This window comes from Balaenoptera musculus, chromosome 21 (assembly GCF_009873245.2).
Source record: "Balaenoptera musculus isolate JJ_BM4_2016_0621 chromosome 21, mBalMus1.pri.v3, whole genome shotgun sequence".
Taxonomy (NCBI): Eukaryota; Metazoa; Chordata; class Mammalia; order Artiodactyla; family Balaenopteridae; genus Balaenoptera; species Balaenoptera musculus.
Genome location: NC_045805.1, coordinates 32,965,478 through 32,978,591, shown reverse-complemented (window position 1 = coordinate 32,978,591; position 13,114 = coordinate 32,965,478). Strand labels below are relative to the sequence as shown.

At 46.1% G+C, this 13,114-nt stretch overlaps 1 protein-coding gene across 4 annotated transcripts in view; it reads left to right on the top strand.

Moving 5' to 3' along the window:
- Positions 1-553: 553 nt before the first annotated feature.
- The window catches only part of ASH2L (ASH2 like, histone lysine methyltransferase complex subunit), a 38,031-nt gene continuing 25,470 nt past the window's right edge, over positions 554-13,114 (top strand). For 2 of the 4 annotated variants that reach the window (XM_036838744.1, XM_036838742.1), the window contains exons 1-2: positions 554-630; positions 12,250-12,509. In XM_036838744.1, the coding sequence (XP_036694639.1) occupies positions 12,322-12,509 (188 nt within the window). In that variant the 5' untranslated portion in view covers positions 554-630; positions 12,250-12,321. Of the gene's footprint in view, positions 631-12,052; positions 12,068-12,249; positions 12,510-12,838; positions 12,966-13,114 lie in introns of those variants that run through there. The other 2 variants (XM_036838743.1, XM_036838745.1) reach the window with 2 other exon arrangements.

Here is a 13,114-nt window from a genome sequence, read left to right as displayed (position 1 = left end):
GCCCCACCCCTTTCCCAGAATCTGTAGCAGCCACACTGATGCCATTGCTTGTCATGTCCTTGGGATGAGAAAACCTTGGGGGCTCCTGAAAGTCATAAACACACGAGGGAGTGATTTAGGAGGGTGACGTGGGAGAAGAGAACTTTAGGAAGAACAAAACTGTCCTCATGTGTTTGGGAAATGTGCCAGATGGAAAAGAGATGAGGTGTGCCATGGGGTGTACCATTCCAGAAGGCAGACTGGGACTGATGCGTGACAGGGAGTCAGATTCTGAATTTGATATAGACTGCTGTAGCAACTAGAAATGCCTGGATCTGTCCAGAGAGTGGTGGGTTTTCCGTCACTGCAGAGTTCATGTATAGGCTGATGACCACTGATTGGTGATATGATAGAGGGGAGTTGATGTAAAGGCTGCTCTAAGATATTTTGTGATTCTACACTACTTTTACGATTCTTTCCCAGAACTCGGAGCTCCTCGTTCGTTAGCTGAAGAGCTCCTTGGATGTCTGCTCTGACACGTTTCATCCATTTACATGTGCCACTCATTTTTCAGGTACAAAACAAAGAATCGCTTTGCACAAAGCCAGAAGGGATACATTGAAAGAATTATCAGAAAAGAATAATACATAGGTATGTATTTGCATTGACTTTCTCCAAATACTTGAGACAGGGTAGCTGGTTAGTGGCTGCTTTCTCATGCTCGAGCCCTTACAATGTGATCACCTCAGAATATCATAGGGATTGGAGCCTGTCTGAGCCTGTCTGTCTCTGCCCATGGCCCCTAGTTTCTTCTTGTCATTGCTTTAGATACTGTGTAAGGCCCTTCTCTTTTCCTCCTGTTCACAGCAGACATTGAGTAAACTCTAATTATTACTGAGATGCGTATTTCACAGTATAGTACTTTAGAAATGAGAAAGGTTTACTTATTGTGGAAACAAATGTAGGCTCCTGGGAGTGTTAGTGTCACTTGGTAATGTTTTTCCCAGGGCTGCCATGGTAACTGACGTTGCCTGGTTACTCCCTAAGTTTTGAAAAGAATTCTTCCTTGGATCTCAGGTGATAGTGGTACATTCCTTCATTCATTTATTCATTCAGTAAATATTTTCTGAGCACCATGTCTGTGCCAGGTACTTCTCATATGGACAGTGGACAAAACAGACAAAATTCCTGCCCTAGTGAACTGTATATTCTGATTTAATTGGCTTGGGGTGAGGCCTGGCCGTTGGTAGTTTTTAAAATCTCTCCAGATGATTCTAATGTACAGCTAGATTTGAGAATCACAGTAATAAATGAAGCACTTTGGGAATTGCAAAGGCATTGCAGAAATAAAAAGTGGCTGTTGGTATTCCTTCACTATTCCTGCATTTTCCTGCCTGCATCAGGACTGTTGTACAAGTGCTGATCATTTTCTTTTCAGCGCTTTTTGCTGTTTGCCTAGACCCTTTATCCCTCTTTCTAACCTAACAGCCTTCCTCCTTCTTTTTTTTTTTTTTTTAAGAGATATGCTCCCTGTACATTCACAGTAATTATTTTGGAATCTAGTCTTTGTTTTCAGATTCCTGGGGGATATTTTTCTTTTTTTTTTTAATTTTTATTTATTTATTTATTTATTTTTGGCTGTGTTGGGTCTTCGTTTCTGTGTGAGGGCTTTCTCTAGTTGTGGCAAGCGGGGGCCACTCTTCATCGCGGTGCGCGGGCCTCTCACTATCGTGGCCTCTCTTGTTGTGGAGCACAGGCTCCAGACGCGCAGGCTCAGTAATTGTGGCTCACGGGCCTAGTTGCTCCGCGGCATGTGGGATCTTCCCGGACCAGGGCTCGAACCCGTGTCCCGTGCGTTGGCAGGCAGATTCTCAACCACTGCGCCACCAGGGAAGCCCCAGAATTTTCATTTCTAATAAGTCCCCAGATGAACCTGATGCTGCCAGTCCTGGGAATGCACTGTAAGAACTGCTGAGCTACATAATTTGACGACATCAGCTCTGCTCATCCAAGCCTATCACAGCAAACCTACATCCACGACAAGGGCCAGAGTGGAGAACCAGCCAGTCGGTGCCCCTGTGTCCTTGGATAGACAAAGACAGCTTGTTTCCAAACTTCTCAGGTGCCAGAGGAGCCTGTTACTGAACCCTCTGGGCTGCTTTCCCCAGGGATTGGTGGCAACTTTGGCCTCACAGTGAGACAAGCCTCATTCATAGGAGAGAAATGCAGTACCATTCATCAACAAACATTTCTGAGTGCTTTCTATGTGCCAGCCACTGGGCTAGGTGTCTGGGATACATCAGTGAACAAAATAGATAAAAATCCCTACCCACGTGGAGATTTACCTCTTTCTAATAAAAGGAAGAATAGAACTCTTTTTAAATGTGTTGAGTAGGACCCAGATACCTGGTTACTGGAAGTAATCAGGAGTCTTTAGTCAACTCAGTTTATAAACACTAGAGATTAAGGACCAAGAGCTCCAGCAGAGACTAAAGGAATGCTCCAGTGAGATGAAACACCACAATAATTATCTTCATCTTTTGGACAATTACAAAGAACACAAAGTGCTTTGTTTTGCTTTATAGAGGATTAAAAAAACCACTGGGGCATGGGGTGAGGGGGGGAGAGCAGGGGGAACCCTAGGAATCTAGGGTTCTGGGCATCTAACCAACTGCACTTTTTTAGGAAAGTATCCAGAGACTTTTGGCAAAGGCTGGTACAGGGATGGGGCATGCTTGTTTCTGTACAAGTTCTCTCCCTCAGACACTGAAGCCTTTGGGAGTCCAGAATCCTCTCTATAAAGTACAAATACAACTCTTCTGGAGGGCAAACACTTTCATCTTTGCCAGTGTCATGGATGTAATTCTTTTTTTTTTTATGGATGTAATTCTTGGTCCACAGCTCAAGATGGCGAGGAATATAACTATCTTTTTATAACTGTTGACTAAAAAAAATGCACAACCTAAAAGCTGAGAATTATGTTTTATTTTGCAGACGAAACTGAGGACTTAAGCTCAGAAGCCAGCCTCTCAGATAGTTCTGAGGGACTGCTCTGAAGAGGTAAGGGAAGAGCCAGGGTATGTAGGAGTTTTGCAACAAAGACCCGGTAGTTGGAACATCAAAAGATTACTGTTGGGACTTCCCTGGTTGCACAGTGGTTAAGAATCCGCCTGCCAATGCAGGGGACACTGGTTCGAGCCCTGGTCCGGGAAGATCCCACATGCCGCGGAGCAACTAAGCCCATACGCCACAACTACTGAGCCTGTGCTCTAGAGCCCCTGAGCCACAATTGCTGAGCCCACATGCCACAACTACTGAAGCCCGAGTGCCTAGAGCCTGTGCTCTGCAACAAGAGAAGCCACCGCAATGAGAAGCCCGCGCACCGCAACGAAGAGTAGCCCCCACTCGCCACAACTAGAGAAAAAAGCCTGTGCGCAGCAACGAAGACCCAACGCAGCCAAAAATGAAAAAATGAAAGATTCTTGTTAATTAAAGAAAACCAGACATCTCAAGTTAATGAATTTAGTGTGCTTTTCTGTGCATGGATGATGCAAGAGTCTGGGCTCACTGAAATCATTCCTTTGATATGCACCTTAGCTTAGCTATCTAGGGCCAGCATCCTGCTTTCTCCAGCCTAAATCCCCTCGGGTGCACAGCTGGGGTGGCTGTAGGAACTGAAGGCTTGATGGCTGCAACTTCCTTTGTTTACTAATGTGGCAAGTGACATTTTTCATCCACATAATCCGACCTAATTTCTCTTTACATTCTCTTTACATTTCTTTGGATAATCCAACACAGAATTTCTCGTGAACTGTGTTCCATTGGGGGCGGTACATCCAGGCTTCATTTGAGGCTCCTCTCTCTTCCTGGGGACAGGGATTCAGGTGTCAGGGTGGGGGCAGCTGGTGCTTGATGCTATCTATCCACTTAGGCATCCACCGGGCCTTCCCTCGTCCCACCTGGTATCCAGTTATGGGCCCACGTGTGTCATTGAAGCCTTGGCCCTTCAGCTCCTGCTGCTTCCTCCACTACGTATGGACCAGGTTAGAGGACACGGGAGTCTTCCTGCCTCATCTGGGCCCCACCAGGGTACCCACATCTCCACAAGGCTGAGTCCCAGTCTATCTGGACTTACTACATGGTCATGGCCCATCCCTTTCTCATCTCCTGGGTAATCTCTTCGTGTGGGAGGAAAAGCATTTACCCCAAACATCTTAGTTATGTGCAGCGTCCTTTCTGTTCTTCTAAGATTGTGTATTATAGGCTTTTTAAATTTTTATTTATTTAATTTTTGGCTGTATTGGGTCTTCGTTTCTGTGTGAGGGCTTTCTCCAGCTCTGGCGAGCGGGGGCCACTCTTCATCGCGGTGCGCGGGCCTCTCACTGTCGCGGCCTCTCCCGTTGCGGAGCACAGGCTCCAGACACGCAGGCTCAGTAGTTGTGGCGCACGGGCCTAGTTGCTCCGCGGCATGTGGGATCTTCCCAGACCAGGACTCGAACCCGTGTCCCCTGCACTGGCAGGCGGACTCCCAACCACTGCGCCACCAGGGAAGCCCTATAGGCTTTTTTTTTTTTTTTTGGCCGCACGGCTTGCGAGATCTTAGTTCCCCAACCAGGGATCGAACCGGCGCCACCTGCAATGGAAGTGCAGAGTCCTAACCACTTGGCAACCACGTAAGTCCCTGTAAAGGCTATTTCTTTTTCATGCTGCGCTCTCTCCCGGAGGCACATTAGAACCACGTTGGGAAGCTTTTTTAACGCTCTCAGTTTCTGGATCCCTCTTTTACAGGGTTCAGTTATATTGTCCAAAGGGTATTGTCTTTTTTTAAGCACCCCAGGTGATTCTAATGCAAAGCCAGGGTTAAGCACTTTGTGGAAAGGGAGAGAGGGAAGGAGTGTGGCAATAAGACTAAAGAGGGAAAAGGGGAAATTTACGATTTCAAAACTCTTCTCCTACATCAAGTAATAGCTAAGCAGGGTTAGTTACTGTGAATTTTAACCAAAGCCCTGTTGTAACCAAGCAGGATGTTATGGGGCCTTCCCAGGACAGAACCCCTCCCCCTTATCCTCTGCTTTAGCTCCTCTCTGAAGCACCTAGATAATAGTATCTGACGTACATTTCCTGAGTTGTTTTCCAGAGGCTAAAACCACCACCAAATGGAAGAAATTAACTACTTGATGACCACGAGCACATAGCCCCCAGACCTACTGGAGCCTAAGGATTGTTAACCCCTGTGACACCGCTCTGACCAATCAGAGAATTGTGCATGAGTATCCTGGGACTTCCCCTTCCTCATCTTGCCTTTAAAAATGCTTTCCTGGGGCTTCTCTGGTGGTTCAGTGACTAAGACTCTGTGCTCCCCATGCAGGGGGCCTGGGTTTGATCCCTGGTCAGGGAACTAGATCCCATATGCTGCAACTAAGACCTGGTACAACCAAGTAAATAAATATTTTTTAAAAAATAAAAATGCTTTCTTTAAACCCATCTGGGAGTTCGCTCTTTTGAGCACTAGCTGCCCTGGACTCCTTTCTTGGTGCCCTGCAATAAATGCTACTCTTCCCTTCACCACAACATCGTGTCAGTAGATTGGCTTTACTTCGGACCCAAGTTTGGCTCAGTAACACTGTTGAAAAGGAGCACATTAGAGAAGCTTGTGGGGAGGTGAAGTAGAGCTAGAAACACTCTGCTCCCTGCTACTCCAAGCGTGATCCTCAGACTAGCATCCTTGCCATCACCTGGGAGCTTGTTAGAAATGCAGAAATCTCAGGTCCCACCCCCAGATGTCTGGCTTCTGTGAAGTACTGCTTGAGCCACTCCAGCTGGCCCTCCATATCAACAGGGTCTGCATCTGTGGATTCAACCAATTGCAAATCAAAAACATATACTTTTTAAAATTCCAGATAATTCTAAAGAGCAAAACTTGAATATCTCATACAGCAGCAACTATTTACATAGCTCTTACATTGTATTAGGTATTATGGGTAACATAGAGATGATTTAAAGTGTACAGGAGGATTTGTGTAGGTTGTATGCATTTTAATAAGGGGCTTAAGCATCTGAAGATTTTGGTTTTCTCAGGGGCCCTGGAGCCAATCCCCCTGATTCCAAGGGACGACTCTATTTTGCTAAGGGCAGACTCCTGGGAGGAGGAAGAAGGTCTAATAGTGGGTTGTTAAGTGGTAGGAATTTCTGGAAAGCTTCATTCATTTCTGAGGGAACAGCAAGAAAATATTCATGCAAGAGGTGAGTGGGGGTGCTGACAGAGAGATGTAAAATGGACACAGATTTGGGTCAGTTTCTGCAGAATTAGAATCCAGTTCAGTTCACATGTATCTCTGTTTTCTTTTTAAATGAGAAGAAAATCCTCAGTTCCTTAAGGGTCTGGACCATTTTTTCTCTGCTCAAAAGGTGACAGAAGTAATGTTGTTGAACCCAAGTTCACGTACCCAACACACAGTGAGGCCATACAAACCAAAACATCAGCGTTTGGAGCAGAGAAAGGTTTATTGCAGGGCCCAGCAAGGAGAATGGGCAGCTTTTGTTCAAAAGACCCAAACTCCCAGATGGTTTTCAGGGAAGAGTTTTTAAAGGCAACATCTGGGGTGATGGCTGCGGGGTGTGTCACTTTCTCCTGATTGGGCGGGGGTGAGGTAACAGTGGTGTTCCAGGAATGTCAATCATCAACTTTCTGGTTCCACCCAGTCTGGGGTCTCAGCAAGTAGTCACCATCCTCCACCTGGGTGGTGGGGTGGGGGGAGGTCTTAGTTCCTGTAAAACAACCCAAAGATCTGTGTCAAATTGTTATGTATATCCCTTGAGGAGGAACTAGGACTGTGTTTCATGGCTGAACTGTTGTTTTTGACCGCTTTTCCTTTGCTTCTGCATTCCTTCACTTCTCTAATTAATAACTGCTTGAAACTGGTCTTTGGAACTCAGGGAAGGTCGAGGAGACTAAAGCTTTTTCCTGAAAAAAGAAGTGGGGGAGGGGAATTCCCTGGTAGTCCAGTGGTTAGGACCTTGCGCTTCCCCTGCACGGGGCACGGGGTTTTTTTGTTTTTTTTTTTAACGTAACAATCCATTTATTATCTATTTTATTTATGGCTGTGTTGGGTCTTTGTTTCTGTGCGAGGGCTTTCTCTAGTTACAGCAAGTGGGGGCCACTCCTCATCGCGGTGCGCAGGCCTCTCACTCTCGCGGCCTCTCTTGTTGCGGAGCACAAGCTCCAGACGCGCAGGCTCAGTAATTGTGGCTCACAGGCCTAGTTGCTCCGCGGCATGTGGGATCTTCCCAGACCAGGGCTTGAACCCGTGTCCCCTGCATCGGCAGGCAGATTCTCAACCACTGCGCCACCAGGGAAGCCCAGGGGGCACGGGTTTGATCCCTGGTCGGGGAACTAAAATCTTGCTAAGCCACGCAACACAGCCAAAAAAAAAAAAAGAAGCGGGGGTGGGGGAAGGGAAAGGCTTTTGTACCCTGGCAGTTTCAATCCCCCTTTTCTCTGATGCTCCTCAGTCTTTAGGGGAACAGGTACAGGACAAGAAAGGGAGGGAGTAAAGTTTTGGATACAGAGGTTAACCATAAACTCGGCAGGGGAACTCGGTTTTGGGGGACTAGATTTCAGTAGGTTAGTTCACTTTAATACCTATCCTGGGAGTTCCCTGGTGGCCTAGTGGTTAGGATTCCAGGCTTTCACTGCTGGGGCCTGGGTTCAATCCCTGGTTGCGGAACTGAGATCCCACAAGCCACACGGCCAGAACAAAAACAAAAATAAAACAAAACAAAAAAACCTCTCCTGGTGTTACCCGAAAACTGGGTCTCTTCTTGGTGGATGTCGAGCCATAAGATACAACCAAGCCAAAGATAAGGAGAAGGAAGGATTTATTACTTGTAGCAAGTAAAGAGAACACCAGGGATTTTTCTCAAAGTAGTGTTTCCAAACAGCAAAGTTGGGAAAGTTTTAACCTAAGGGTACGTGCATGTTCATGAAGGGGCTTGAGCAGTGGACAGTCCAAGCTTTAGTTGATTGAAGTCAGGAGGGTCAGAAAAGGTCAACATCATCACCCCTTAGGTTCCAGTTGATCTGCTGATTGAGCACTTGAGGAGGGATTTAAATACTGCAAAACAGCTCAAGACAGTGCTTTACGCTAGTCTTTACCATTGAAGTAGAACTGGGAGTCTTTACAACAGATTTGTTACCTTTGCCATTGTTAATTCTCTTGCCTGATAAGTTTGTCCTTTTGTTCCCTTAAGATCATTATTACAGTAAGTCCCCTACATATGAACAAGTTCCATTTGAGAGTGCATTCGTAAGTCCAATTTGTTCGTAAGTCCAACAAAGTTAACCTAGGTACCCAACTAACACAATCGTCTATATAGTGCTGTACTGTAATAGGTTTATAATACTTTTCACACAAATAATACATAAAAAACAAACAAAAAATAAAGAAAACATTTTTAATCTTACAGTACAGTACCTTGAAAAGTACAGTAGTACAGTACAACAGCTGGCACACAGGGGCTGGCATTGAATGAACAGACAAGAAGAGTTACTGAGGGGCTTCCCTGGTGGCACAGTGGTTAAGAATCCGCCTGCCAATGCAGGGGACATGGGTTCAAGCCCTGGTCCAGGAAGATCTCACATGCCACGGAGCAGCTAAGCCCGTGAGCCACAACTACTGAAGCCCGCGGGCCTAGAGCCCACGCTCGGCAACAAGAGAAGCCGCTGCAGTGAGAAGCCCGCACACCGGAACAAAGAGCAGCGCCTGCTCAACGCAACTAGAGAAAGCCTGCGTGCAGCAACGAAGACCCAACACAGCCAAAAATAAATAAATAAAATAAATAAATTTATTAAAAAAAAAAAGAAGAGTTACTGACTGGAGGAGGGAGTGGAGGTGAGAGATGGTAGAGCTGAAGAATCATCAGCAATAGGAGACAGAGGGCAAGCTGCAATTTCACTCACACCTGATGTTGATGGCACAGGTTCTGGTTCCTTGCCGGAACTGAAACAGGAGGGAAGGGGGCAGGGCACAATCTTTAAAAGAATGACATAGCCCAGGGACACGACATAAACTAATTAGAACCAAACAGGTCCAAGATGGTGGACAAGTTGACTTCCACTAGACCTTGAGCTTCTGAATAGACTCATTGTAACACACCCACAGGTGCCATGACAGTTCCAAGGCCGACCATAAAGGTCAAAAAGTGGGCGGTGGCCCAATTCCTGGAAATCCCCACCCCTTCCCCAAAATACTTGGAATAGTCCTCCCCCTCATTAGCCTATGAAATTACCCACCCCTATAAAAACCTCATACCCTGGGGCCGCTCTCACCTTCTAGATGGCCCACATTCTGTCTGTGGAATGTGTTTCTCTCTAAATAAATCCACTTCTTACCTATCACTTTGTTTCTCACTGAATTCTTTCTGCGATGAGACATCAAGACATCATGCAACAGACTAGCAAATTTAGCAGATGCTGACATTTTGCCCTATTGACTCAGGTTTTCTCTTTATAGAGGTAAAATGCCTCAGGAAAAAGGTGGGAAGATTTGTCTACACAGCTGTTTCTACTTCCAGCCCTCTATTCACTTCTCAATCCATTGCAATGTGAATTCTGCCCCCACCACTCCACTACTCCATTGAAATCATTTAGGACTTTTAAAATGAATGTTACCAAACTGAACTTAGGTCTGCTGGCCAAACGTGCAGCAAATTCAATCTACCAACACCAGGATGTGGTGAAGGAAAGTACAGTGTTTATTGCAGGGCACCAAATGAGGGAGTGGGAGACAAGCTGCAGATCCACTCTCCAACTTGGTCTTTGAGTCTGGGGTGTTTTAAAGGGGAAGACCAAAGAGGCTGGGATTAAACACTGTCTTGTGACATTTCACATTGTGATTAAGAACACTGGTTTTTAATTATAGTTTCGAGAGTCAGAATGTCTCTGGTTTACATTCTGTGGCCAGGGTCTATTAGCTCATCTTGCCCTGGAGAAACAATCTGAGTTTGTACATTAATGGTGATGTCTATAATAGCAATTTTAGTACATTAACGATGTTATTGACCACAGCAATTTTAATCATCTGACTCTGGTTGATTACTGTTCAGTAAACAAGGAATTGAGGTCAGAGGGGACAAGAAAGGGAATGAAGTTTTGGATAGAGAGATTAATCATAAATTCAGTAAGGGAACTCGGTTTTAGGGGGACTTGGTTTCAGATCATTCATGACTTTCATTTAAAATGCAGGTGCTGTCCAGGGTTCAATCCCCAGACCACTGCCCTTTGAAAACAATGCTATACCAGTGTTTTTCAAATTTGGGTCATCAAATCGATTTAGCGTGTCACTACTGGCATTAGAAAAAAAAAAAAAAAAGATATAGGGAACTCCCTGGCAGTCCAGTGGTTAAGACTTGGCACTTCCATTGCCAGGGCCTGGGTTCAATCCCTGGTCAGGGAACTAAGATCCCACAAACCATGTGGTACCGCCAAAAAATCCCCCCAAAACAGGGACTTCCTTAGAGGTCCAGTGGTTAAGACTTTGCCTTCCAATGCAGAGGGTGCGGGTTCAATCCCTGGTCTGGGACCTAAGATCCCACATGCCTTGCGGCCAAAAAACCAAAACATAAACAGAAGCAATAGCGTAACAAATTCAATAAAGACTTAAAAAAAAATGGTCCACATAAAAAATAAAATCTTAAAAAACAAAATAAATAAATAAAAACCACTGAAGAGTACACTTAAAAAAAACAAAAAACAAAAAATACATGAACAAGATTTCTTTAATAGCTGGAAATTTTACATCATCTTATTTCCATTCTTCTTCCTTCACAAGATAAAATGTAACATATATATATGCACCCACATATAAAAATATATAGGTAATACATATGTGTATATATCTATTTTTTAACTAGAAAGTCTAAATACTTCTCTGCAATAAAAATATGTATAAAAGTTGAAATTAAATTTTTGTATACTTTCTGTGACCATAAATCTCTAGTGTTAAAATATTTCTTCAGGGCTTCCCTGGTGGCGCAGTGGTTGAGAATCTGCCTGCCAATGCAGGGGACACAGGTTCGAGCCCTGGTCTGGGAAGATCCCACATGCCACGGAGCAACTGGGCCCGTGAGCCACAACTACTGAGCCTGCGCGTCTGGAGCCTGTGCTCCGCAACAAGAGAGGCCACAATAGTGAGAGGCCCGCACACCGAGAGGAAGAGTGGCCCCACTTGCCGCAACTGGAGAAAGCCCTCGCACAGAAACGAAGACCCAACATAGTCAAAAATAAATAAATAAATAATAATTTAAAATGAATATCTGCTTATATAAAAAAAAAATTTCTTCAGTCAATTATCAGTATACAACTGATCGAATAAACATAGTATACATTTTGATTACTAAACATAAAAATTAAAATTGTATTAGAAATGCAATTCTTAATGAGACTGAGGATTAGATTTTCAATTAATCCGTATATCCATGAATATCACTATTTCTAGAATGAGACAGGTTCAGCATCAATTCTATTCCTATTTTCCGTGCTTATAGATGTAAGAGCTGACAATCTTTGTTTACATAAACAAGCAGATTCCCATTTAGAAATCAGTTCAACTCAATTCTTTCAACGACTTCAAAGTTCTATGCCAAATCACATGGCGATCTATTACCAATTACTTTTGTTGTTGTTGTTTTGTTTTGGCCGTGTTGTGCGGCTTGCGGGGATCTCAGTTCCCTGACCAGGGACTGAACCTGGGCCTCCACAGTGAAAGCGCTGAATCCTAACCACTAGACCACCACGGAATTCCCCAATTACTTTTTTGATTTAAATTTTCAATTAACTTTAAAGTCACAAAACTAAGCCGCCCATCTCTAGACGCCACTAGGAAACCTGATCAAAGTGGCAGATCACGAGGGCAGTACAACAAACTACTTCTGGGGCGGGAAGACGTTTCCCACGTCTAACGGTGAGGAACGCCTGCAATGCACATCACAGCGTTCAAAGACTCTAGGCTGCCAGCGCTCTCAAGGCGCTTCATCTGCGTGGTGATTTCGTCCCGGTCACGAAAATGCGCAGCGTCCACCCTGAAATGAAGTGAGTCCTAGAGGAAATCCAACTAGTAATCACACCTCCCCCGCCTTCACGTGGCTTGGTCTGTAGCTACCCAGCCCCGAGGCCCCGCCCACCTCTGTCTGCCCTCCCGACCTTAAAGCGGGCTTAGAGAGCGCCTTCCCTTGGCAGGCGGTGTACTCAACGAGAGTCTTTACTATTTGAAGGTTAGAGGGCCAGTGAGCAACTCGCGCGAGACGCAGATAGTATTCTCGCGAGAAGTCTAGGAGGCGGCAGTGATGGCGGCGGCGGGAACCGTACCTGGCCCGGGAGTGAATGCAGGACCCGGCCCGGCAGTGGCTGCAAATGCAACACCGGCAGAAGAAGGGGAAACGAAACCGGTAGTAGCGGTAGCAGCCGCTCCGGCCGGGGAGGGGACGTCTGCTGCTCCAGCCGCGGAGCCTGGCTCTGGAGAGGCCGAAAGCGGGTGAGACGTCCTGCAGCCCGAGGAGGACAGAGGGAAGGAGGGGGGAGGGGGGAGGGGGGAGGGAGGAGGGAGGCCCGCCCCTCTCAGAATCCCGCGGCTCCCGGGAGCCCTCCTGCCCGCCCCTTCCGAACCCAGGTCCTGTGGCCAACGGCTTGCCCTGCTCCCTCCCGGACCTTAGTCCCGCCCACCGCTTGGCCTGTCCCCTCTGAACTGTATCTCGGGCTACGCCTCTTTCGCACCTTTTAGGCCAAGTTTCTCCTCCTACCTCCCGGCCCTTGCACCCCAGCAGGGTGCTGATAGGTCACTTTCTAGCAGGAACCCTTCAAAAATTCCAGAGAGGAAACCACTTTGCGCTGCCAGACTGGAGGAAGTAATGGTCCCTCTGAAAACAGAGAGGAAAATCTGCATCTCTGCGAACCTCCCCCAGGACCAGTTCCATCCCCTGTAGACTTGTCTGTAAGGGCCGATTAGGTTTCCTTGATGCCCCATGGGCTTGCGTTTATCTTGGCCGCATTCTTCCTAATGCTGGGCATCCAGTCTGAGAACAGTCTTTGCTGAAAAAAGTAGGAGTGTGACGTTCAGCTGTACTTTGATCATCATCTTTG